Here is a 24,084-nt window from a genome sequence, read left to right as displayed (position 1 = left end):
CGGGGCCGCCGCCGGAGCCGCCCCCGCGAGGCGGGAGGGGAGCATGGCGGCGGCAGGCCGGCCCGCTGCCAGCCTCCCGTGGGCACCGGGGAACCCCGGTTGCGGCGGGCCCGGCGGATGCTGGCAGAGGAAACGGCCTCGCAGGTGGCAGCGGCTGCTGCACCGGTGCTTCGGGCTGCCCGCCCGCCGGGCAGGGAGGGACGGGCGCTCCATCCTCCGGCCCGATATCCGTGGCCTTCCCCTGGGTACCGTGAGCTGCCTCCCCCGCCGAGGTGTGACAGCCCTATGGGAGCCTCTGTGTGTGTCCAGGTGTCACTCGTGCCGTCTCTAAGTACACGAGCTGCCCTGTCCTCCTGTCTGTCATGGCATCACTCAGCTCTGGGAGAGCCACCAGTGGATTGAATCCCTATCCCTGCCGGGCTGTCCCAGGGGATGCTGCATCCTCGGGCATCCCTGTATCCATCCCAATGCTGTCCCGCTGCTGGCTTCACGCTCGCTCCACGCTAGGCTGGGAGCCAATGCCAGTGGCATCTATGCAGTCATGGAGCCTTATCAGCACCCGGCAGACCCCGAGGGGAGTGGCAGCTGTCCAGTCCTTTGGGCACTCTTCCCTCCCAGGACACGGGATGAGTCCTTGATCTGAATTCAGGGCCGCAGGGCAGGCGATAGGTGTGTGATGATAGGTGAAGTCTGGCCACTGACCCTGCGCCTCCCACCTTTGAGAGATCCCTGTGCCATGCAAGGAGTCAGGCTTGTGTCAGTGATGACATCTCGACTACCCTGGAAATGCAGCCACTTCTGGAGAAGGCATTGGCAGTGGGATGCGGTATCTGCTGGCAGCAGCCTGTCTGCGCTGGAGGGGCTGGGGGCTCACCCCACATCCCCTAGCTTCCTGCCCCTTATCTCCACTGCCCATGCTCCCTCCCCATGACTTAAGGGCCTTGTTCGCTTCTGCTGATCACTCCAGACTCATGGCAGCCTGGGGATAGGCCCTGGTGTGTTTGACTGCTGGTGGTGTGGTCGGGGACCCTCGGTGGGGGTCAGGGGTCCTTCAGCCACCAAGGGCACCAAGCTCTGATGTGGGTTCTGCAAACACCGGTGCTGTTGCACAGACAATCAGATTGGTGTTTTGCAAGACTGTCCGTCCCTCCTGGCGAGGTCAGGCCTCGGTGTTCCCCTGGGGCCTTCGGCAGCCCCAGGCTGGGGCAGGGGTAAGGGCCGGGGAGGCAGCTGCCCATGCCCTGTTCAGCAGCACCTGGCACCCGGCAGAGCCCAGTGGCTCGGCCCCCCTGCGCTGCACGTGCATGAGATGCACCGGGGCAGAAGGCAATCGTTTCCCATCTGTGTCCTGCGCGGCAGCTGAGCCCTGCACTGGCCCCGCTCAGCGCCCAGTCCCGGCACTGCCGTGTGCCGCAGCCACTTCGGCTTCAGCTCTCGCTGGGGGAGAGCTCCAGGGGCCCCCACTCCTGCCCGCGGCCCCTGACACCCACCTGCTGGGGGGCCGGCAGCCAACTGCCCGCAAGGTCGTCTGTCCACACCGGGTAAATCTTTAACTGCTTCTTGGGAAACACCTGGGAGCCACTGCTCGTGTGGGTGCCAGGGGGTTCAGAGACGCTGAAGGGGGTGGGAGCCAGCAGGAAGAGACCCCACCACCAGCCCACCTGGCCCCGGGCCCGGTGTCTTCCAGCAGCACCATTATCCAGTGGGCAGGTACAGGGGAGCAACTCGTCTGGCACAGTCCCCTGGTTCCTGGAGGGAAGGGGAGGCCTGGGGGGGACGTGCCCACCCCACCAGTCACGTCTCTCTTGGTGTCTTCTCCCCTCTGCCCAGCTTGCTCTGACGGTGGATTGAAGCACACTAGTGCTGGTGGCGCAGCCAACGTGACGGAGAGCGGGCAGGCGAGGGACCCTGCACTGGGCAGCCGGAACCGTGCTCCAGCCTCCAGGAATGGCCGATAAGTGCAGCGAGGGGCTACTGGTAAGTGCTGGGGTGGAGGGAGTGGGCTGGTGCACGCCACTGCCTCGGGAACCCAGACAACCAGGAGGCGAGACACCGGGGCTCCTGTAGGGCTTGATACCGTTCTGGGACCCCCAGTCGGGGCTGTGCCACCTCGGTGCTCCCCCAGCATGATGACTACCGGGCTGGTGCTCTCTCTGCTGCCTGTGGGGCTCCTTGGGTGCGGTGTCTTGCTGTGCCTGGAGATACTGTTGCCCATCTCAGGCGCTCTGCCCAACCTTATCGTCTGCCCCAGCTCTCCAGGCGGGCGGCTCCACAACCTGCTGTTGGCAAAGGGTGCAGGGGCTCCTCCATGCCAGGTACCCCCAGAAGGGCGTGGATGTGGCTGCTTCCCCTTTGCCTCCATCCAGCAGGCTCTCCCAGCCTGGGCTGGTAGAATGGTGTGCAGGCAGGTTTCTCCAGGCACTGGTGTAGTGCCTGATCCTCCATCCTGACAAGTGATATGTTGCAGGATGCTGTGGGCTGCCAGGCACTCACCTGCACCAGGGATGGCTTCGGTGTTCCGGGCAGATGCGGGATGTGCCCGCTGCATGTCTTTGTCAGAGGGTTGCGATGGCCCTGTGCTTGTGGCAGCTCTGCTGTGCAGTGAGGGGTTTGGGAGCCCATGACAGGCTGTTGTGCTGTGTTGGGCAGGTGAGCCCAAGCTGGGCTTGGCTTTTACCCTTTTTCCCAAAGGATGGGAGCTGAACGCTGGGATTGACACGGTCACCAGGCCCTCCCCTTCCCGGGGGGCTTCCTGAAATAGCTGCACACTCCAGCCGCAGGGCTGGGAGCCAGGATTTGCCTGGGAAGCCAAGAGCCAGGGGAGCGGTATGCTCCAGCAAGCGCTTTCAGTGCACTCGCGTGCATGCGGCTTCTCTGCTTGTGTGTCCCAGCATGGCCCCACTGGCTGTGCCTGCAGTGGGGAGCCCAGCACCCATCCTGCCACAGTGGAGAAGGGATCAGGGCATCTGGTGGGATAGGAGGGCAGATTTCTCCAGGAGAAGCCCCATGCTGGGAGCAGGGAGGTGCTGAGGATGTATCTGGGCACGATCAGGGGTCTGTCATGGGGATGCACTTCTGCACATGGTGCTTGCCGTGACTCCTTGCTGATGGTGTTTTGTTACCCTGGCCAGAGCACTCAGCATCACACCAGGATGAGGGCTGAGCCTGACATGGGCAGCAGAGAGCCAGAGATATGAGAGTGCCCACCCACTCCCAGTAAATCTTTAACCTGCTTCTCGGAAGTACCTGACCAGCCCACCCCAGGGCCAAGGTGTCAGATGCAACAGGGTCTGACACATGCTGTGTTGACTGCCCTGGCTCTCAGCCCTCTTTCCAGCGCTCCTCTGTTTACACAGTGCAAGGATAACCCTGCACAGGGATGGAGTGTGCTGCTATGGAGGCTACAGGGAGAAGAGCAGGTCCCTGTGAAAGCATCTTTCCTCCTAGAGCATCCCTGCATCCTGAGAACCTCAGGAGGAGCTGCAGCAGGCCAGGCACTGGCTACCGAGCTGCCTGGGTCCCTGGAGAAGGGAGCTAATCTCCTTGGCCTATCTCCAGGGCCCTGCCAGTAACCTGGTAAAGCTTGGTCCCTGCCTGTCCTCTCATCCCTGCCTGCAGGTGCAGCTCCTACCACCACCCCCCCAGCCCTGTCAGGCTCCTGCCATGCAACCACTGCCCAGCATTGTGTGTGCAGTCTCTGGGGCCAGACGGGTGCAGTGGGACCTGGTGTGCCCACTGTGTCACACCTGGGGAGGGACAGGGGTGATGGAGGCAGCAGCTGGGTGATGCACAGCTGTGCCTCAGTTTCCCCACCTGAGGACTGGGGCCTGGGGAATGGTGGTGCTGTGTCCTGCTTTTGCAGGCTCTGTGTTTTGCGGGCACCCCTGTGAAGCTCTAAATGCTCATTCCAAAACAGCAAGCAGGAGGGGGGGGGAACCCTACTGTTCCCAGGCCCCACAGATATCCTGACAGCAGATGCCCAACAGGGTGCAGGGCACCTCCTGGAGCTGGATCAATCCCTGTGTAGCTGGGCAAAGGGAGTCCCTGTGGGGCCACAGGGGAGCAGGGAGGGTCTAACAGCCTCTCCCTCTCTGGCCTTTAAGGACGCTTTGTTTTGTTGTTCTCAGGGTGCTTTGTTCGGGCTCCAGCACTGCCAGTGGCTCCTGACTCCCAGGGCTGCCTTGCTGGCACGGCTGGGCAGCCTTTGGCCACAGGGTGCCCAGCTCAGGTAGGCTCCTGTGGTCACCCAAGACCACCCTGGCTGGACACTGGGGCACTGCTCCCACTGACCTGCTGGGGGTTAAGGGCTGGGGGGGCTCTGCCTGTCCCAGACACCCCCAGCGGCGCAGTGCCACCGGCCAGCAGCAGGAGCTGCGGAAGTGGCTTTTGGCTGCAGGAGCCCTTCCCGGAATACCAAGGGGCAGTGATGGGGGGGGCTGGCGGGGGATTTTTCTGCCTGAACGCCCTGGGAGAATCATGTCTGCCCTGGTAGAATGGGGCCAGAGAAAGGCAGCCCTGTCGGGAAGCACTCAGCTAGGGGATGTTGGCCCCAGGGCAGGTCCCTGGGTATCACTCCTGCCCCTGTCATGCTGCAGCCCTGTCGGGGGACAGTGACAGGGGTTGGGAGACCTGTGGCCATACCCCATGCACCCGTCACTCCCATGTCTAGTTCAGCCTCAGCAGTGCCAGCCAGCCAGGGTGGGGACCAGAACGCCAGGGAAGGTGAGGGTCCCAGTGCAGGCCCTTTGTTTCCAGTGGTGTATCTCCATGCACCTGGCTGTCCCCTCTGTCTGCTGGCTGGGCTGCCAAGGGAGCGGCACTTTGCTCCCACGGGCTGACACAGGGCCTGGCATCCCCAGGATGGGGCTGTGGGTTCTGCTGTGCTGTGCTCAGGCTGCTGTGGGGGGCAAGAGGGGCAGCGTGCCCGGGGCAGGACGTCTGGTGATAGCACGCAGGTGGCCCAGGCAAAGTGATGCAGCTGAACCGGGGCACAGAGGGATGCTCACAAGGTACCCACACACCTTGTAGGATGTCTGGGCACAGAGGTGCCTGGTTGCATGTAGGGCACGACTGGGCTGGGATCACTGGGGCTGGCACAGCGTGGGATGGCTTTGGGCTTGTGTGCATCCTGGGGACCACAATTGGGTGCTGCCATCCCATGGGTGGGGCATGTCCCAAGCTACTGGGTGGCTGGTGCAGGACAGGGACAAGCACTGGGTGCTGGCATGGGGGGGGGGGTTGAGCGCCTGCCCCACACACGTGTGCTGTTCACGTGTGCGCCCACGGCCGCCACTGCCCGGACCCCAGATGGTCTCCCGAAAGCACCGGCCCGTCCCCCCGCCCTCCGTGCACCATCATGCCTCACTGGCGCCTTGGCCACACTCCCCAGCCGGGACACAGGGCTGGGAGCAGCTGGGGAACCCCGAGCCTGGCTGGGGGGCACCCTGCGCCTGCCCTCCTATGGGACACAGCACCCCACCAGGGTCCCACCCCATGCTGGCATGGGGGTGAGCAGGGAGACTGTGGGGTGCCTGGGCAGCGGAGGGGTCGTGGCACAGACCTCCTGCCAGCCAGATGGTCCCCTTTGGGGCATTGACCTTGTGAGGGTTGCCATGGAGACCCCATGATGTCGCCAGCAGTATGACGATTGAGTGAAGTAGCATGGCACCAGGTTGGGGATGTGCCAGCAGACAGGCTTGTCCCTGTGCCCCTATCCCCAGGCGGGGCCATGCCCTGTCCCTGAAGCCCTTGAGTGCACAGTTTTGTGGTTGGGCAGGCGGGGTCGGGCAGCTGCGTGGATGATGGGCATAGGGGCAGGAATGCATGTGTGGGGCAGGGGGTGATGGGGCATGGGAATGGGGGGCTCTGAGGGAACGTGGCCCTCTACCATGCTCCAAGAGCATCTCCTGGCCCCGGACAGACGGGCTGCAGTGCCCACTGGGAGGGCAATGCTGCCTGCTGGAGCGTGTGGGGCTGCGAGCAGCTGGACCCTGCTAATGAGGCCTCATTAAGTGGGACAGGGCTGAGCCTGCTGTGCAGCCTGTGCTGTCTTGCCCTGCCTGCGCCGGCCAGGGAGGGCACCTGGCTTGTGGGGGTACAGCTTGTGGGGGTTACGTAGGCACGGGGGTGCCTGCGGTGTGGGCCAGGCAGGATGGTGCCGGGGCAGGTGGCGTGGTGGGGCACTGGTGCCGTGTCGGGGCAGGCGACAAGGGGCCGAGCCTGGCCGGGAGGCAAGTGGGGAGCAGTGCCAAGCACTGGAGGCAGTGGGCGGGGGAAGGCGGGAGGGTGGGCGGCTGCTGCGCCGGAGCCCGAGGTGCCAATGAAGCTGGGGACTCACCAAGCCATCCAGCCTGGGCCCCCGGATGGCAGCTGCGAGCAGCGGGGCCCCCTTGGACCCTCTCAGCAGGTCAGTGGGCAGGTGAGAACAGGGTCTGGGGGGGCAGAGCGGGGGGGCCAGGCTGAATGGTGGCTGTGCCGGTGCTGTCCCCCCACCACCATGGCTCTCCGAGACCCTTTATTCTGGCTTTGGCGTGTTGGCTGTGTGGTGCTGAGCCACAGCTGCAGATTTGTGCCATGGCATGCTGGAGAGTTACCCCCAAACCCTACAGCCAGGGACATGGGGTGCTCCGGGGGAGGGAGGGTACAGCATGGCACCAAACCCCTCCGTGGCCTCATGTGTGCTGGGAGCAAGAGGAGATTGTCTGACAGTTGTGTGTTTGTTGACTCTGGAACCTACTGATTTTGCAAGAGGTGCACAGCACCTGGGTTGAGGGTGCAGGGGCAGAGTATAGCAAAGATCCTCCTTCTCCCCTCCCCATCCTCTTATCTTTCATGGGCATCAGTGAGCAATGTCAAAGCTTGCCCTGGTTCCCCGTGGCATCTCGGGGCAGCACTGGTGCTGCTGTGGGTGGCTGGCAGAGCACACTCAGGGCTGTTACTGGGGCTGGGCAGCCTCCTGCACTGAGAGGTGGTGAGGGCTGTATAACACTGCTGGGAGGTCCTGGGATTTGGACATCCCCCTTGTCACTGCATCACCCCAACCCTGGGAGTGTCCCCTTGTCTGTGCACCCATGGATGATGCTGCCACTGCCCAGGCCATGCCAGATGCCTTTTCCCTGACAACATGCCTCTGCTACACTGGGGCAGAGGCAAACATGGGACTGGGCAGCAAAGATAGAGAGCAGGGAGAGTTAGGATGTACCGGTGGGGCTGGCAGAACCAGGATGGGAAGGCTGGCAGGGCACAGCAACTTCTGATGCAGGGCTGACACTTGTGGATTCATTACCTCATGTGCCAGGAACAAGGAGTACAGGGACTGATTATAGGGCCCCCAGCACCCAGGATCAGTGGACAGCCAGCGAGGGCACCCAGGACACCCCCTCTCTGAGTGCCTCCATCCCTCCACCCCTGGGAACCCCTACCTCAGGCTGGGGTTCGTCTGCCCCAGGCATGCTGCACCCCACTTTGTTGCCCTGAAAGAGCCACTATTGTGGCAAATGATGTAATTAGCATCTATTTCTATCTTCCAGCAGCCCCTGCCTAACCCAGTCATGACTTTGCTGCCATCGCCATGGCAGTGACCAATGACATCAGGCTAATGACATCAGGGGATGGCTGGTACCCTGCACAGGCATTGCAGGAGCAGACCTGACACCCCAGTAGGAGGTTGGGTGGAAGAGTTGACTATCCCTCACTGGTTCAGGGGGGGCTGGATAAGGCTCATGCCCCACAGAGTGCCTCTGCTGGGCTGAAATACCCTGGTGTGGGCAGTTTGAATGGGGGGAGAAAAGAGGAGGGGGATCATGCTGGAGATACTTCCAATGAGGACGTCCCCTTCCAGCATAGACCCTGCCACCACCACAAGCTTCCCAGCCATAAATCAGGGCCCCTGAGGGAAGTGGGGGGCATCCGGGCACCCCAGCCAAGCTGTCATTGTGTGAGGCAATGCTCCTTAGCATGAGAAAGGCTTTAGTGCCAGGCAGGGTGATGGATGATGCCTGCCTTACTGGGCTGGGGAAGTTTTGTCTATGGTGTACAGTGGGTTCCCTGGGTAAGGGGGAGGAAGGATGCCCTGGGCACTCCCCTTTTGGGACGTTTTGGATGTTCCCTTTTGGGGACATTTGGGGTGCCTAGGCCACCTTTCCTCCCCACTGATGTTACCACCCAAGCAAGGCATCTTTTAGAGCTGCATGGGATTACATGCATGGAAAATTTGGGGCCTGGGAGCAGGACCTGGCCCCCCCCAGGGACTGCATATGGGTGGCAGCTCTTGCTTTGCTTCCCAGCTCTGTCCCTTTCCCACAGCTGGGAGAAGGGGGAGTTTCATCTTCCCAAATGTCTGGGTTCTCTCTGTCCCCCCCCTTCTTTTACCATGTGGGGTTGGTAGGGTGGTTAATGAGTGTAAAGGACAGGGTGACCTTCCTAGATTTGGGGAGGGGGGGTTGGTAGCAAGCCGATGGGTGAGCATGCAAGTGTTTGCGCACGTGTGCTTGCTTGTGCATGCATGGACACACGTGTGGCTGCCCCCTTATTGGGGACAAGTGCACCAAAGCCCAGTGCTGCAGGAAAGGAGGGGGGAGCAGCAGAGGCCTGGCTGTTTCATTGCACTGATGCCAGACAGCTTCAAGTTGGGATGTCCCATCGGGCATGGGGGTGAAGCTGTGCCAGGGTCACCTGAGCAGAGCGGTGGCTTGGGACAGGGATGAGGTCCCCTTTGGGCACCAGGGCTCCAGGCTGAGCCAGGACTATGCAGTGTATGTGATCCCCCCACCAGACCCTTTGTCAGGCAAGCTGGAGCGCTGCCCCCCCTCCTGCTGGCTGTGCTGCTCATTAGGAGCCTCGTTAGTGTGAGCAGCTTAATCAGAGGCTTCCCAATCAGATCAGTCTGCTCGAGTGGGCAGTGTGCCCTGGCACAGGGACAGTGCCAGTGTCCTGTCCCCCCCGCCTTGGGGACCCCTTAGCCCTGCTCCTGCACAGCACCCCACAGTAAGGACTTCCCCTGAGAGGGGGCTCCCCCAGCACCTGGAGCTGCTGTGAGCTCGTTTCTGACAGACCCTTTGCTTCGTGGAGTCAGGCGTGGGCACTCCCGTTCCCCGGCCGGGCACAACAGCGTATCGCCCCTGTAGCCCTTCCCAAAGTGCCCACCGACCCCCCATCGCCCCTCTCCGCCGGCCCCGCGCCCCTGCAGCCCCCCCGCCGCCCGCGACGCGTGCGGGCCCCGCTCGCAGCAGATGGCTTTGTTTGGCAGCGCGGTGCCGGAGTCGCTGGGCATCACGTCCCGGCTGCGCCGGCCCTAATCAAATGATACGGTTTGGTGCACCGCGCCTGCTGCCTGCACCCCGCCGGCGTGAGCAGATACAAAGTGACGGCTCCCATTTGTGGCCCCACTCACTGGCAGCCATCGTGGGGGGCACACGGAGCGGGAGGCAAGAGGGGGAGCAGCGTGAGTGGGCATGGGCACGGGGGTGTCTGTGGTGACAAAACTGGCACTGTGGAGCTCCGACGTGCTCTTAAGGGCTGCCAGCACCTTGTGCTGCTCCTTTAGGGTTGTGGGTTCTGTGGGGCCGTGGACTGGCAACCAGCACCCTCACCCCATGCACCCATCACCTGGCTTCAGGTGGGGAAGGGAGGGCTTGGGGCACCCCTGTACCCCAAAATGCCGTCTGTCCCCAGCCCAACCTGCCAGAGCTCCACAGTGTGCAGGCAGGACATTATTACGAGTCCAGGGCTGTGCTGGGGCACAGCCAAGGGGTGATGGGTGCCATCCCTGCCAGGGGTGACGGGTGCTTGTCCCGGTTGTTGTTGTCCTTCTTGGTGTGAGCTCACATTGTGTGGCAGGCTGCACAAAGAGCCCTTTCTTGCCCCCTTCTGCCCTCCCCTGTCCCCTGCAGTGAGGGACAGATGGGCACTGGGGCTGTCCATGCAGGGGACCCACCTGCATGGGACACCCTGTGAGCTGCCCCGAGCATGGGTGCTGCACCTTGCTGGGTGCTGAGCTGGTGGCAGGACCCTGCAGGGTGCCTTTTCTGGGAAGGCACCTGGCCCCCTGCCTGCTCTAATCACTGCACCTCACTTCCCATTGAGGGGGGCTTCTGATTCACGCCGGGGGTCCTGCAATTCCTGCCCCAGCTGTGGGCAGTGGCCACCCAGCAGGACCTCTCTCGCTGGGCGCAGGGAGGGGGGGCATGAGAACAGAGGGCCCTTTGTGCTCAGGCGCCCGAACCTGCTTTGTATGAGTTGCAGACTCTTCCTTCGCTGCAGCCGGGCTCCGGGCAGAGCCATTCATCGCGGGGGGGCGGGAGGGGGGGCCACCACTGCTGCCCTCCCCCTCCTTGGCACTGCCTGTGCGTGGCGGGCAGCGGGGGGCTGGCGTGTGGGTGGGATGGGGAAGGATGCTGGGGACCACCCAGCCCCACTCGGTGGCTGTCACCCCTCCGATGGAGCTGGCGGGGGGGTCCCCAGCTGACACACCCCATGGCATCTCTCCACAGAATGGCGCCGTGCCCGGGGAGCGGGGCAAGCAGGACAAGAGCGTAAAGCGTGGCAACTGGGGTAACCAGATCGAGTTTGTGCTGACCAGTGTGGGCTACGCCGTGGGCCTAGGCAACGTCTGGCGCTTCCCGTACCTCTGCTACCGCAATGGGGGAGGTGGGTGTCAGGGGGACAGGGGAGTGGGGTCCTTCTGGGCAGGTGTGGGGATGTGGCCCCAGCCCCACATGATACTTGTTGGGGTGGTGTGGTGCATGGGGAGCACATGGGGTCATTGTTCGCTCATCCTCTGGTTCCTGCCTTCCAGGTGCCTTCATGTTCCCCTACTTCATCATGCTGGTGTTCTGCGGCATCCCCCTGTTCTTCATGGAGCTCTCCTTTGGGCAGTTTGCCAGCCAGGGCTGCCTCGGCGTCTGGAGGGTCAGCCCCATGTTCAAAGGTAAGGAGCCGCCCGTCCCTATTGGCACATGCCAGCATGGGATGCCTGCTGTCACAGCGCCTGGCACCTGGTATGACCCCCACACACTGTGGGGTGCACACAAACCTCTGGCACAGCACCTGGCCCTGTGCAGGCACCTGTGGCTCACACAGCCCTGCACACGCGTGCCTTGCACACGGATCCCTGTCTGTGGTGCACGGATCCCCTGCACACATGCCCCGGCCACGCTGCCCTGCACACACAGCCCGCCTGGCGTCCCCTGCACGCATTACACGTGCCCCTGCACACGCAACGTGTCTCCTGCGCATACCCCAGCCCTGCGCTGGCATCCACTGCAGGCATTACACACACATCCCTGCATATGCCACACGTGTCCCCAGCGTGTCACTCTTGCAGAGGCCACCCAGGTCCCCTGAACAAGCTGGGGGTGCCTGTGGCATGTCCAGCTGTGGGCATGCTTCTGCAATCCTCTCCCTGGACCATAGGCGGTGGTTGCGCTGTGCCCACGTGCTTGCCCTACCATGTCTAGACCCTGCTCCAGGTCCATCCCCTGCTCCAGGTGCATCTCCTGGCATACTGGTGTGCTCCCATGCTGCCAGCTCCCCTGGCGCATGCCTGCAGGCTGCCTGCCGGGTGATGTGCCCGCATGTCATGTCTGAGTACAAGCAGCCCACGCACACTCTCCTGTGTGCTCTGCATTGTGGTGTGCTCAGCCTGGGGTGCACTTCCCTGTGTTTGTGTGGCCTCTCTCACATGCCACCAGATAGCTGCAGCCCTAAAGTCCCTGTCACCCGGAGTGACCCCCAGCCGGTGGTTCTGTAAGGCTGCAGACCCCAAGGGTTTGCCTGCAGCCTGTGTGCATTGCCAGGGGACCCTCACCAGCACTGGGCTTGTTTGGAGGTAGAGAATCCCATGCACATTGCTCCTTACCCCTGTGACACAGCCAGGCACCAAGCCACAGCGTGGCTGCAAGGCTGCTGACAGCACCGCATGCTGCCCACCCCTCCCATGCCACAACCCCCCTGCTGCGTGCCATGCCCGTGCCATGCTGCTGCACCATGCCGCTCACCCCTCCCCGGTGCTGTTCCCAGGCGTGGGCTACGGGATGATGGTGGTGTCCACGTACATCGGGATCTACTACAACGTGGTGATCTGTATTGCCTTCTACTACTTCTTTGTGTCCATGACGCGCGTGCTGCCCTGGACGTACTGCAGCAACCCCTGGAACACGCCCGACTGCGCGGGGGTGCTGGACGGGAACATCTCCAGCCGCGCCGCCCTCAACCTCACCCATCTCCTCAACACCACCCAGAAGCGCACTAGCCCCAGCGAGGAGTACTGGAGGTACCAGGGAGCGGGATGGGGGACGGGGGAGCTGGTGATGGTGGGGCCCCACTGACGCTGCTGTCCCTTCCACATATAGGAGGTATGTGCTGCAGCTGTCGGATGACATAGGGAACCTGGGCGAGGTGCGGCTGCCCCTCCTGGGCTGCCTCGGCGTCTCCTGGGTCGTGGTCTTCCTCTGCCTCATCAAGGGCGTCAAGTCCTCGGGAAAGGTACCTGTGGGTTCCCTCTCTGGGCCCTGCCCCCTGGGTGTGGACATGCCTCCTGTGTAGATGGCTGTGCCCTCTCTAGGCATAGCCCTTCCCCTATTGGGAATGAACCTCCCATTGTCGATATGGTCCCACCCCATCTGGGCAAAGCTCCTCCCATGTAGCCATGGCCCACCTCCCTGACCATAGTTCCCTCCCTGGACCATATTCTCTCTTCCTGGTCCATCACTCCACAGTCTGGACCATAACCCCTCCCCCAGCCATAGCCACACCCCTGCCCAGGCCACACCCACTGCCTGTCCCTGCCCCACTGAGGTGCCGCCCCGCAGGTGGTGTACTTCACGGCCACCTTCCCCTACGTGGTGCTCACCATCCTCTTCGTGCGCGGCATCACGCTGGAGGGGGCCGTCACTGGCATCATGTACTACCTGACACCCCAGTGGGACAAGATCCTCAATGCCAAGGTGAGCAGGGAGGAGGGGTGGTGAGTGGGCCGGGCAGAGCGGGGCTGGAGGCACAGCACTGACCATCCCACTGCCACAGGTGTGGGGTGACGCAGCCTCACAGATCTTCTACTCGCTGGGCTGTGCCTGGGGTGGGCTCATCACCATGGCCTCCTACAACAAGTTCCACAACAACTGCTACCGGTGAGCACCCAACCACGGCACCCCCAGCCCTGCCACTGCCCCTCACATCTGCTGCTGGCCCTGACTCCTCTTCCTACAGGGACAGCATCATCATCAGCATCACCAACTGCGCCACCAGTGTCTATGCTGGCTTCGTCATCTTCTCCATCCTGGGCTTCATGGCCAACCACCTGGGCGTGGATGTCTCCAAGGTGGCCGACCATGGCCCTGGCCTTGCCTTCGTCGCCTACCCTGAGGCCCTCACCTTGCTCCCCATCTCGCCACTGTGGTCCATCCTCTTCTTCTTCATGCTCATCCTCCTGGGGCTGGGCACACAGGTAGGTCATGGTGGGGACAGCATGTTCGGATGGGATGGCATGGTGGGGCCAAGGTGGTGACGTGCTGCCCCCTCCGCCCCATGCACAGTTCTGTCTGCTGGAGACGCTGGTTACAGCCATCGTGGATGAGGTGGGCAACGAGTGGATCATCCGCAGGAAGACCTTCGTAACGCTGGGAGTAGCTGTGGCGGGCTTCCTGCTGGGCGTCCCGCTCACCACGCAGGTAGGTGACCATGGGACTGTGGTGATGGGGTGCCATTGCCATGGCCACCTTCATCAGCCACATTGTTGCCACCCTGGTGGTGGTGACAGCCAACGCCTGGCCTTGCTATGCCAACACCAGTGCTGGTATCCAGACTTCAGTGTTGCCACGCTGACCCTGGCATCAGACGTTGCCATGACATCTGTGGTGGTGGTATTTGGGCTGTGTGTTGCTGGCCCAAGCACAGCATGGCTGTGCCATTGCCTTACCAACAGTGGTGGTACTGCTGGGGCAGCTGTGCCAAAGGGTGTGTCTTACAGGCGGGCATCTACTGGCTCCTGCTGATGGACAACTATGCTGCCAGCTTCTCCCTGGTTATCATCTCCTGCATCATGTGCGTGGCCATCATGTACATCTACGGTAGGTGCAACTGCCTGTGGCTGATCAGCCAGCGGGGCTGACCCAGTCAGCCAGTGGGGAAGGGGATGCGCTGACTTTTAGCCAGTCAGCAGTTTGCTGTGTGCTAACTGGTGAGGCTGTTGGCCAGTCTGGGGAGGTGTGACCTGAGGGGCCCTAGTGGGGTCCCACCACTAGTGATCTGGAGCTGGTGGTGGGTGAGGTGTGAGCGTGCTCAGAGTCCCACCTGGGCTCACGGCCACTTGCTTCCCCAGGGCACCGCAACTACTTCAAGGACATTGAGATGATGCTGGGCTTTCCTCCACCAATCTTCTTCCAGATCTGCTGGCGCTTCATCTCACCTGCCATCATATTTGTGAGCATCACGACCATGGGGCACGGGGCCATGGGAGGAGGGAGCAAGGAGCTCACTGGAACTTGACACTCCCTGGGGAGGAGGGTGCTGGGCTGCGGGAAAGCAGGGATGGGGCAGAATAGGGTGGTTGTGGGGGCACAGAGCAGGCTGGCTTCTCCCCACTGGCTGATCCTGCCTATCCCTTCCCAGTTCATCCTGATCTTCACAGTGATCCAGTACCGGCCCATCTCCTACAACGAATATGTCTACCCTACCTGGGCCATCAGCATTGGCTTCCTCATGGCACTCTCTTCCGTCATCTGCATCCCCATCTACGCCATCTACAAAGTGTGCCGTTCTGAGGGGGACACACTGCTTGAGGTGGGTGGCCAGGGGCTAGACTCTCTTGTCTGTGTCCCACCTGAGGCTGCCTGCAAGGCTGTCCCTCGCCCCACTGCCGCTGTCAGCAGTGGCAGTGTGTAGGCAGCAGCCATGGGGCACCACATCTCTGGGCACCCCTGGAAGCTGCTGGCATGTTGGTGCAGGCTGGGGGCAAGGGAGCGTGGTGGGTGCTAACCTTGCCCCCATCCTCTCCCTTTCTCTCTAGCGCTTGAAAAATGCTACCAAGGCAAGCAAGGACTGGGGCCCGGCGCTGGCAGAGCACCGCAGCGGGCGCTATGCCCCAGCGTTCAGCCCCTCCACCGAGTCCCACCTGGAGGTGCAGCCCCTGCAGCCAGAGAAGGGCCAAAGTGAGGCGGCGGCTGCATCCCCCATGCAGGGCAGTAATGGCTCAGCCCACAGCCAGGACTCCAGACTGTGACCCCTTGCAATCCCTGCACCCCCTCTAACCCCTTTCACACCTTCCGCTGGCGGAGCCTGGCTCCGGGCCGCACCGGACCACGGGGGGCTCTCAGCACCCACCCCCGAGACCCCCCCACCTCCTTGCCGGTTAACCCCTCCCGCCCCCCGCCCCGTGGCGTTCGTTAACCCTCGTGTTTACGGTAACCTTTGTGCTCGACGCTGGGACAAGAGAGGAGGGGGCACAGCCCCGGGAGGGCCGGGAGCCAGAGGCACTTTGCAGGGGCCCTGTCCTGGGGGAATGCACAGGATGAGGGGGGCGGGATGCTCCCTGGCTCCCACCCCCTCTTCCCAAGCCAGGCAGCCTGCCTTGCCATGGGGCACCCTCCTGGCCTTCCCCTGGGGAGGACAGGGGGTGGGACCAGGGCTGGGCATGCTGAGACTGCCTGCAGCCATTCTAACCTGTATGTGAACAAGGTCATCATGGCAGGGGTTGGCACTGCAGGGACCCCCAGCCTGGGTGGGCATCTGCTGTGGCTCAGAGCCAAATGGGTCTCACAGGTGGCCATGCCCAGGGGTGGTGCCAGGCACTGAGTCGGCACAGGGAGGTGGGGGGCAAGCATGCTGTTTGCACAGGCAATGGGATCTCACGGCACAAGACACAAGCACTTAGAGCACACGTGTGCACACGTGTGTGTCCCTCGCAGACACAGTTTGGGCGCACATGTGGTGTACGTGGGCATGAACATATGCACGGTACCCCGGGGCTGTGCAGGCGGTGAGCTGGTGTGCTCCCCTCTGTGCACCCCTCCACCCTGTGGCCCCACTGGGGGCTCTGGGTGCCCTTTTGGGTGGCCAGGAATCGCCTGCAAAGCTGGGCACAGCCACAAGCAGCGTGGGCACAGCCCAACACTGCTGCCTGCCCCGCAGTGGGGCAGGAGGCTGGGGAGTACTTAAGCCTGGCCGGGGGGTGACAGGGCAGGGCTGAGGTCCAGCTTTTCCCGGCAGCCCTAGCACTGGCAGGGGAGGACCCTCCATGGTGCTAACGGGGAGCAGGATGGAAGGCCTCCCCCAGCTGCTGCTTAGCAAGAGGTACCAGTGGAGAGATGAAGGGCTGCACCAGCCCACTCGCTCCGAGCCATCTGGGGATGCTCAGTCCCCAACCAGTATTAGTGGAGCAGGATGCACTGGCAAAGGCCAAGCAGTTTTAAATCTGTCTTCCAGCTCCAGCCAAAGGGCTTGGAGCTCTTGATTTGGGGTGAATGGGGTGAGACCCTTCCTACCCCGCTTGCTCCCCTCCCAGCCAGCACCCTGTGCTCCCCATGCTGCAGCCCCGAGGCTGACACAGGGACACGGCACAGCTTGGCACGGTGGCGGGAGGTGGTGGGCACTGAGCCCCAGCAGGATGTTCCAGCTCCCCGTCCCGAGCCCCCCCGTCGTGCCGCGGCGAGGGGCTCAGGTTCCCGCATGGTGCCCGTGCCCTGCCCCTCGAGTCACGCCGCTGCTCTTCACCTCTAATCGTTAGCAATAACGCGCGCGTCCCCGGGCAGTGCTGCCTCTTCCAGTGTCTCTGGGCAGCGCTGCCTATGCCAGTGTCTCTCCTGGTGTAGAGTTCTAAAGTATCCTAGATTTTAATGAGATTTATATTCCTGAGGCTGTGTCCCGCTGTGCCCTTCTTTGGGAACCATGGTGGGGGGGAGGGAGGGAGGGAGGGGCTGGAAAGTGGGGGAGCACATCCCATGGGTGCAGCTCTTTTCCCCTCTAATGCAAGGCATTGGCACTGAGCAGCCAGGCTGGGTTCTGAGGAATGCTCTTTTGCTCTACATGGACCAGCTGGAGCTAAGGCAGAGGATGGGGGACAGAGGCTTATTCCTGCTGGGAGAGAGCACTGTCCTCAAAGGAAGGGGAGGCCGGCAAGTGTCCATGGCACAGTGAGGGGAGCTGGTTTTGCCATGTACATGCCCTGGGCACTTGGCCCTAGCAGAGGCTGAGCAACTTGTGAGGACCCCCAGTGCTGAGTGAGCTGGGGGGTCTCCAAGGGTGGCCAGGGTGAGGCACAGGCTCTGCCTTCTAGCCTGCAGCTGGAGGTGGCAGACAAGGCTGCTCCCCCTACCCCATAAATCCCACTGCCCCATCCTGTTGTGATTTTCCCCCACCCCACCCCACAAACCCCGCCAACTTTTCAAACTTTTATTAAATACAAAACCCCCGGTCTCTACGACCGAATGCTGCATTCAACGTACGCTGAAAAAAGGGTCAGACATTCAAATGTACAAAAGTTGCCGGTGCCCCCCAGCCCTGGCATACTGTCCTGCTCCCAACCCCACTGCTCCCAGCGCCCCGTGGGGTGTCAAGTATGCCGGGGCTCCCAGTCCCATGGAGGGGCACAGGGCTCCTGCCCTGCATGCCCCAGCTGCTCCTTCCTGCAGCACCCCTGCCCCTGGCCTGAAAGGGGTAAGGCAGACAAGGGGAGATTCCAAGGGGGAAGATCCCCTCCCTGCTAGAGAGAGGCTGCACCAGCCCCCAACAAGAGGGGCTGTGGGGTTCAAATGAGCCCTATTCCCCCCGCCAAAGCGGGGAGGGCAGGTGAGAGCAGGTGCAGGCAGGAGCTGCACACACACACACACAGCACCTGCCTTTGGAGAAGGGGGATGGGATACAGCCGCCATCCCCCCAGCCCTGGGGAAACTGAGGCACAGCAAGGGACATTTGCTAACCAGAGGTCTCTGTTTGGCAGAGCTGAGACGGGGCCCGGCTCTAAGCACCAGACTAAAGCAGAGGAAGACAGCGAGCCACGTCTGCACGTCCAGCAGCGTGAGCAACGCCCGGCCAGGGCAGCAACCTCACCCTGATCCTGCCTGCTTGTTTGGGGGGCCTGGGCTGCTCCCATCCCCAGCTGGGGCAGCAGAGGCTCCAGCGCTGGCAAAGGGGGAAGCCTGCACCCCGCTTCTCACAGCGCTGGTGGGGATCCCCAGCTCTCACAGAGCAGTGGGATCTCACCCTCCCCGTCCACGGTGCAGGCAGGAGCTGGCATGGGCTGGGGGCTCCTTGCCAGGCCTGGGGCTGCCCCCTCCCTCTGTGCCGGGAGCTGCTCACAGGGCAGCCGGGCTCGTCCGCCAACACACCACGTATGGGGCAGGGGTCCTGCAAACACACTCGTGGGGATGGGGGGACAGAAATCCTGGGGACTGAGGGGCCGGCTGGGGGGCAGCCGTCTCCAGAAGGCAGCAGAGTAGGCAGAAAACATCCTTGTCCAGTCCTGACTCTTGAGCTGGGGCAAAACCCGCTGTGCCCAGCCAGCCTGAGCACAGGAGCTCCCAGTGACAGCAGCACTAGCCGCGGGCCAGGCGGGGCGGTGGCCTGCCGATCTCCACCGTGATGTTGGTGTACATGGGCTGGCGTGAGATCTCCACCAGCCGGTACTGCAGCGAGCTGATCCCGTCCCGCTTCATCGTCATTTTAGTGTTCTGGATCTTGGTGAATCTGGTGGAGAGAGGAGCAGGATGAGGATGGGGGAATGTCTTGCCATAGTGCCAGCAGTGCCAGATCTCTGCGGGGGTGAGCAGAGCAGAGGAGCCCAGTGATCGCCCAGCATCCCGACTGCCCCAGCCCCTGTGGCTCACTCACCTCTGCGGGTTGGGCTCGTTGTGTTTGTCACGTTCATGCTTAATCATGCGGTACCTCCCAATGCGGATGTCGGGCCTCGACACCTTCATGCCGTTCAGGGAGATGCTGAGGGCCGGGAGCAGGGGGGGGGAATCAGTGTGCGGGCACCAGGGTGGGACATTCCCCAGCTCAGAGACCTCCAGGGTCAGACCCCAGGCCAAACAAACCTGTCCCTGGTTAAACAAAGCTGTGCCAAGCCAAGATGAGCAAAGCCAGGCCCCACCCAGGCCACTGTCACGACCAAGGGTGCCACATGCCCCACGGCAGACCGTGCCCAAAGCGCCACTCCCAGTAGCTGTGGTCAGCCCATGCTGCACACAGGCAGCCATCCCTGTGCAGCCATCCATCCCTTCCTCTCTCCACGGCCTCTGCCCTTTACATTCCCCGAATGCCGCTGCCTAGCCCTTCCCTCAGAGTCCTCCTCTCACATCAAGGGCTGCCTGAATCTCTTCCAGGGCTCCACACGCTGCTCGTCCCCCACCCTGAGCCCACCTTGTGTGGAAATCACAACTGTGCCGCGTGTCCATGGCACCCACAGGGTGTTTTGCTCGTCCGGCCATTACAGGCTGGTTATGCACCACTGGCTGCACACAGCTCCCCTGGGCAGCCCCAGGGAGATGAGGTGGCCACTGCCCAGCTCTGGCATCCAACACAGGGGGTGTGTGGGGGGAATCATCTCGGCTCTGCACGCGGCTGTGCTGCTGCCTGCCGGCTGCTGGCAGGAATGACTGTGTGGTCGCTGCACGGCCACCACTGAGATGCTTCCAAGTTTTTCATCTCAGCCCTGGATGCATCCAAATTTAGCATGCTAGCCCTGGTCTGGAGCAGAGCTCACAGGCACACCACCCCACTGGTGCAACTCATACTGTGCTGGGGGAGGTTCAGCCACAAAGAAGGTGGAGGGGTGCCCCACGGCCCCCCAACACCCTGGGAGGGGCCAGTTCCATCCATGAGGGTCATCAACCCTGAAGTTGGAGGGTAATTCAATGCCTCCCTGACATGTAGCACGGCCCATACACATTCCCCACAAAACCAGGAACCTTGGTGGGGAGCCTGGTACACCCCAACCAGCCAGTGCTGGCAAGGGGTTGACACCTACCGGTTAAAGATGTCATCATCCTCTCCTCCCCAGCCCCAGTACTCATTGGGAAAGCCATTGATCTTCAGGAACTGGGACTTGCTTAGCCCAGAGACACCACCAAAGTAGCCAGCATAGGGGAGCCTGCAGGTTGACAGCAAACAGGTCAGCCCCGGGGACAGGCAAGGATGGAGGTCAGCCCCACTGGGACTCCCAGGTACAAGCACCAGCAGTTTCCTGTGTCACACTCCTACCCAGAACTCTGTACCCTCTCCCATCCCAAGTCCACAATTCGAGCCAGTGACCCCACGCCTGCCCCAGATGACAATCAAGGTTGGTGGCCCTGATGTCATCCCAGTGAGATACCCCAACCCTAAGTGGGCAAAACCACCCCAGCTCCCCAGGGCACCCACCTGAACCCAAACTTGTCCATGCCAACGGCAAAGTGCCGCGGCTGCTCGTAGCAGCGGTAGAGGTTGCGATCGTCCATGGGGATGAGGTCCACGTCGCTGAAAATGAAGCAGTCATACTCCTCGTTGTCCTTGAGTGCCTCCATGAACCCCACGTTGAGCAGCTTGGCCCGGTTGAAGGTGTCCTCACCGAACTGCAGGGCAGAGCTCAGCGATGCCTGCTTGTCCCCCCCCAGCCCTGCCACCCCCTCGCCCCTGCCCCCCTCACCTGGTTGATGATGTAGATGCCGTAAGCCACCTTCTGCCGGCGCAGGATGGGGTGCAGGTAGTGCAGCCAGTACTTGAGGTGGTGCTCGCGGTGCCGGAAGGGGATGAGGATGGCCACCTTCTGCCGGGGCAGGCAGTCTGGCGGGGTGTACTTGCCGCCCAGGCGCACGTCAGGGTTCTCCCGCTGCACGCGCTCCATGCTCATGGGAGAGCTGAACTCAATGAGCAGGCGCCCAACTGCAAGAGGGAGGGTAGGGTGATGGACAGGACATGGTTAGGGTCATGGTCACCTCCTGCTCCTGCCCAGGCTGGTAAAGCAAACAGTGAGGGGGACCTGTAAGGGGAACCGGCACTGCCGAGGGCAGAGGACGCCCAAAACCATTCCTAAACAGGGGCAGAGAGACTGGGCTAACAAAACCTGAAACCAGCTGTCCTAGGACCAGTTCCAGGCTGGGGGTTCTCTACTGCTTCACTGCTGGGGACCGCCAAGAAGCCATGTCCAGGGCGCAGGGGATAAGGATGTCATCCATGGGCACCCACCTCAGCCCTGTGCTCCGAGTCAGAGCCCAAATTCACCCTCAGCACTCACCCACATGTCTCACCTAAGCCGGGAGGTGTCTCCTGGCAGGGCTGCAAGGGCTTCTCAGTGGTGGACTGGTTGGTGCTGGGCTTGGTGCTGGGGGATGGGGCCTCAGCACCGGCCGGCCCATAGCTGGGAGCGGTGCCGTTGGGGCGGGAGGAGTTGGAGAAGGGGTGGGCGCGCGAGGCGTTCCTGGCGTTGAAGCGGCTGAAGAAGTCCAGGTGCTGCGCGTAGACATCGAAATAGAGGATCATGATGATGACAAAGTGGAGCAGGCAGAGCAGCAGCACGGCCTTGCAAATCCTTTCCAGGGTAACCCCCAAGAGCAGCCTGGTCATCTTCCGGGCACGGGCAGGCGGACATGTGCGCTTAGTGGGGCAGGGGGGCGGCTCCAGCCACGGTCCTGATCCTGCCAAAAAACCCCACACTCAGGACACCACAAGCTTGAGCCCTCAGCCCCAGCCCAAATGACACTTGGGCAAAAGCACAGGCCTCATGCAGAGGTGAAGGGCTTGCAGGTTGGTATGCCAGAGAGCACCTCAGGGGGAATGCTGTGCTTGGGCCCCTGCTCTGAAGGCACAGCCCAAGAGGTCGTCAGCCCCACACAGCAAGTTCTCCTCCTTGCTTGCCTAGGCCAAGGCCAGAACAGGACAGACTCACTCCCTTTCCCTTTTCCCCATCCAGGCAGAGGATGGGGACACCTCCACAGGTGCCACAAAGGCACCTCCAGAGGTGCCACCTACCCCATGCAGGCTGGGCCCTTGGAGAAGGTCACACTCTCCAAAAACATGGCCAGCCTGGGATGTCCCAAAAGAACAGGTTCCCCCACCAGCCACTCCTGTCTGAGGCACCCCATTCCCCTGTTCCCCTTTCTGCTCCCTCCCCACAGTGCTACAGCCCAGCAGCAGCACCAAAGCAGGGCCAGCAGTGAGTCATGCCGGCAGGGGCCATCCTCGGGGCACCCACCAGGAGAGCAGCTGCACAGCTGACACCAAACCGAGCCAAGCAGGACGTCCCAGCCCCCTGGAGTCACGGTTCCCAACCATGTCCAGGGGGGTCCGGCTTACAGCCAGCAGCGCAGATCCTCTCTCCTCCTGCTGCTGGCAGTGGCGAGGCCCCCTGGGACACTGAGAACTGCCAGGAGTCAGGGTCCTCTTATCTCCCCACATGACACCTGGAGCTGGGCCAGAGCTCTGCTGGGAAACCAGCTGGGACAGTCACTGTAGAGTCCTAGATGAGGCCCTTCCCTGCCCTGCCACTGCCAGAGCTCAGGCTGCAGCACAGCCATGCACTCCAGCTCCTGCCCTGATCCCTGCCCCCCTAGTCCCCGCACTCAGGGAAGCTGCTAGGACAGGGCAAGGCAATCACAAGGGACAGGCACAGAGGTTCACAAGGACCTGGGGACCTTGGGACAGGTCAGTGTCACTGCAGGACCCCAGGGGGACCCCAGTGCCTGGGGATCTGCAGTAGGACCCCCATCAGGATCGCAGGTAGGACTTAAGGGTGCTGGCAACCAGCCTGGGACCAGCCACTGGCAGCTGCCAGCCCTGTCCAGTGGGGCCCCCTGGGGATCTACAGGGCACTGAGCCAGCAGTGATGGCCACACTGGCTGGGAGCGGGATAGGAGCTGAGGTGAAAAGCAAGATCCTTCGCCCAACCCTGCTCCGGGGTGCCCCCTCCCAGTCGCAGGGCTGACCCCATCAGGCAGCAGCACGCTGGCAGGAGCCCACTGCAGGCAGGGAAGTGCTGGAAAACGCTCTGAGCCCAATGCCCCAACTGTGCCCACTCTCTCTCCACAGGATGCAGAGCAGTGTCCCCATTGCCTGGGGTCTCCTGCTGGATGAGCAGCCCAATCCCTCATCCAGGTCCTTTCTAGAAAGTTGCCCTCTAGAGAAAAGCTGGCTTTGCTGTTATAGCCCAAACTTTCTCCTGGTCACGGTGCCCTGTCACTCTGCACAGCCCTTGATGTAGGGACCTACCTGTCCCCAGCACCTGCCAGAAACCTTCCCCAAAAACCCTCACAGCATACGGAGCAGGAGTGCCCCAACAAACAGACGAGGAGGAGATAAAGGAAAATCAGAGCAGGTTTTAGGGGCCCTTTGGCAGGGCGGTCCACGAGGCAAGTGGAGAGCGATGCTAGACAGGAACAAAAGCGAAGCACTCCATCGAACGGCGGCCACAGGACGCCACGAACATGAGTGGGCTTAGAAACATCCACTAAGGAGGGGGTTATGAAATATGATGTCATCTCCCCCCACCGCAGCATCTTTGCAGGGTGTGAGAGGCCAAAAGCAACCTGGGGCTGGGAAGCTGGTCCCCAGGGATTCATGCCGGATTCACGCTGGTGCGGTGCATGCCGTGGGGCTGGTGATGCTCTTTTTGGAGGGGATGCTCATCTCTATCATCCTTCTTCCCACAAGACATCCCGGGGCTGGGAGAAGGGAGGCACGGCGATAGCCGATGGCCCCGGTGCCAGCAAAGGTGGCCACCTCCCGGCCAAAAGCGGGGCGAGGGGCCGCATTCAGCACAACTAACAGTCCCCCCGCCCCCTTAATTTTCCCCCGACACATGCGAAAACTTATTTAAAAAAATGAGAACCTCAAAATGAGGTTTTTTCCCCGAGTCGGGGCGGTGCCACCCATCAGTGGCCGGGATCGCATCCCCCGGGTCGCATCCCGGGCCTCCCCCGCCCGGCCAGGCCTGCCCGCGCCGCTCCACTCACCGCGGCCTCGGGGCTGCCGCGCCGCCCCGGCGCCGGTCAGCGGCCCCCGCCGCCGCCTCCTTCTCTTCCTCTTCCTCCTCTTCCTCCTCCAGCCCCGGCCGCCGGCCCGCGGGCTCCCATGCCCGGGGCTGCGGGGGGCCCAGCCGGCCGGGCCGCCGCACCGCCG

General features: G+C 62.5%; 2 protein-coding genes across 6 annotated transcripts in view; one reads left to right on the top strand and one right to left on the bottom strand.

The window, feature by feature from the left end:
- The window catches only part of SLC6A9 (solute carrier family 6 member 9), a 17,660-nt gene extending 811 nt beyond the window's left edge, over positions 1 to 16,849 (top strand). Inside the window, exons 1-14 of one of the 4 annotated variants that reach the window (XM_027649022.1) lie at positions 1,578 to 1,710; positions 1,831 to 1,977; positions 10,491 to 10,647; positions 10,796 to 10,927; positions 12,019 to 12,271; positions 12,351 to 12,483; positions 12,810 to 12,944; positions 13,024 to 13,127; positions 13,207 to 13,444; positions 13,533 to 13,667; positions 13,967 to 14,066; positions 14,318 to 14,418; positions 14,608 to 14,778; positions 15,005 to 16,849. In XM_027649022.1, the coding sequence (XP_027504823.1) occupies positions 1,948 to 1,977; positions 10,491 to 10,647; positions 10,796 to 10,927; positions 12,019 to 12,271; positions 12,351 to 12,483; positions 12,810 to 12,944; positions 13,024 to 13,127; positions 13,207 to 13,444; positions 13,533 to 13,667; positions 13,967 to 14,066; positions 14,318 to 14,418; positions 14,608 to 14,778; positions 15,005 to 15,217 (1,902 nt within the window). In that variant the 5' untranslated portion in view covers positions 1,578 to 1,710; positions 1,831 to 1,947 and the 3' untranslated portion in view covers positions 15,218 to 16,849. Of the gene's footprint in view, positions 1 to 1,577; positions 1,711 to 1,830; positions 1,978 to 6,285; positions 6,419 to 10,490; positions 10,648 to 10,795; positions 10,928 to 12,018; positions 12,272 to 12,350; positions 12,484 to 12,809; positions 12,945 to 13,023; positions 13,128 to 13,206; positions 13,445 to 13,532; positions 13,668 to 13,966; positions 14,067 to 14,317; positions 14,419 to 14,607; positions 14,779 to 15,004 lie in introns of those variants that run through there. The other 3 variants (XM_027649023.1, XM_027649021.1, XM_027649020.1) reach the window with 3 other exon arrangements.
- Positions 16,850 to 17,369: 520 nt separating this feature from the next.
- On the bottom strand, positions 17,370 to 24,018 carry B4GALT2 (beta-1,4-galactosyltransferase 2). 2 transcript variants are annotated; one of them, XM_027649025.1, is made up of 7 exons: positions 23,919 to 24,018; positions 21,219 to 21,605; positions 20,618 to 20,853; positions 20,353 to 20,543; positions 19,961 to 20,083; positions 18,823 to 18,927; positions 17,370 to 18,678 (listed from the first exon to the last, which is right to left on the bottom strand). In XM_027649025.1, the coding sequence occupies exons 2-7, from the start codon at positions 21,532 to 21,534 to the stop codon at positions 18,528 to 18,530; spliced, it is 1,122 nt and encodes a 373-aa protein (XP_027504826.1). In that variant the 5' UTR covers positions 21,535 to 21,605; positions 23,919 to 24,018; the 3' UTR covers positions 17,370 to 18,527. The 2 variants fall into 2 exon arrangements, with proteins under 2 accessions (XP_027504826.1, XP_027504825.1); XM_027649024.1 differs by lacking the exon at positions 23,919 to 24,018 and adding an exon at positions 22,163 to 22,322.
- Positions 24,019 to 24,084: the final 66 nt, after the last annotated feature.

The sequence above is a fragment of the Corapipo altera genome, unplaced genomic scaffold (assembly GCF_003945725.1).
Source record: "Corapipo altera isolate COAL_440 unplaced genomic scaffold, ASM394572v1 112, whole genome shotgun sequence".
Lineage (NCBI taxonomy): Eukaryota > Metazoa > Chordata > Aves > Passeriformes > Pipridae > Corapipo > Corapipo altera.
Note: the sequence above shows the minus strand (reverse complement) of the source record. Positions and strands in the feature narration are given on the sequence as shown.

Excerpts from the sequence above, each read along its gene's own strand:
- B4GALT2 (XM_027649025.1), bottom strand. The coding sequence starts at position 21,534 with ATGACCAGGCTGCTCTTGGGGGTTACCCTGGAAAGGATTTGCAAGGCC. Across the intron at positions 20,084-20,352 it reads ATGGACAAGTTTGGGTTCAG|GCTCCCCTATGCTGGCTACT; the intron begins GTGGGTGCCCTG and ends GTCAACCTGCAG. Across the intron at positions 18,928-19,960 it reads GATGATGACATCTTTAACCG|CATCTCCCTGAACGGCATGA; the intron begins GTAGGTGTCAAC and ends CCCGGCCCTCAG.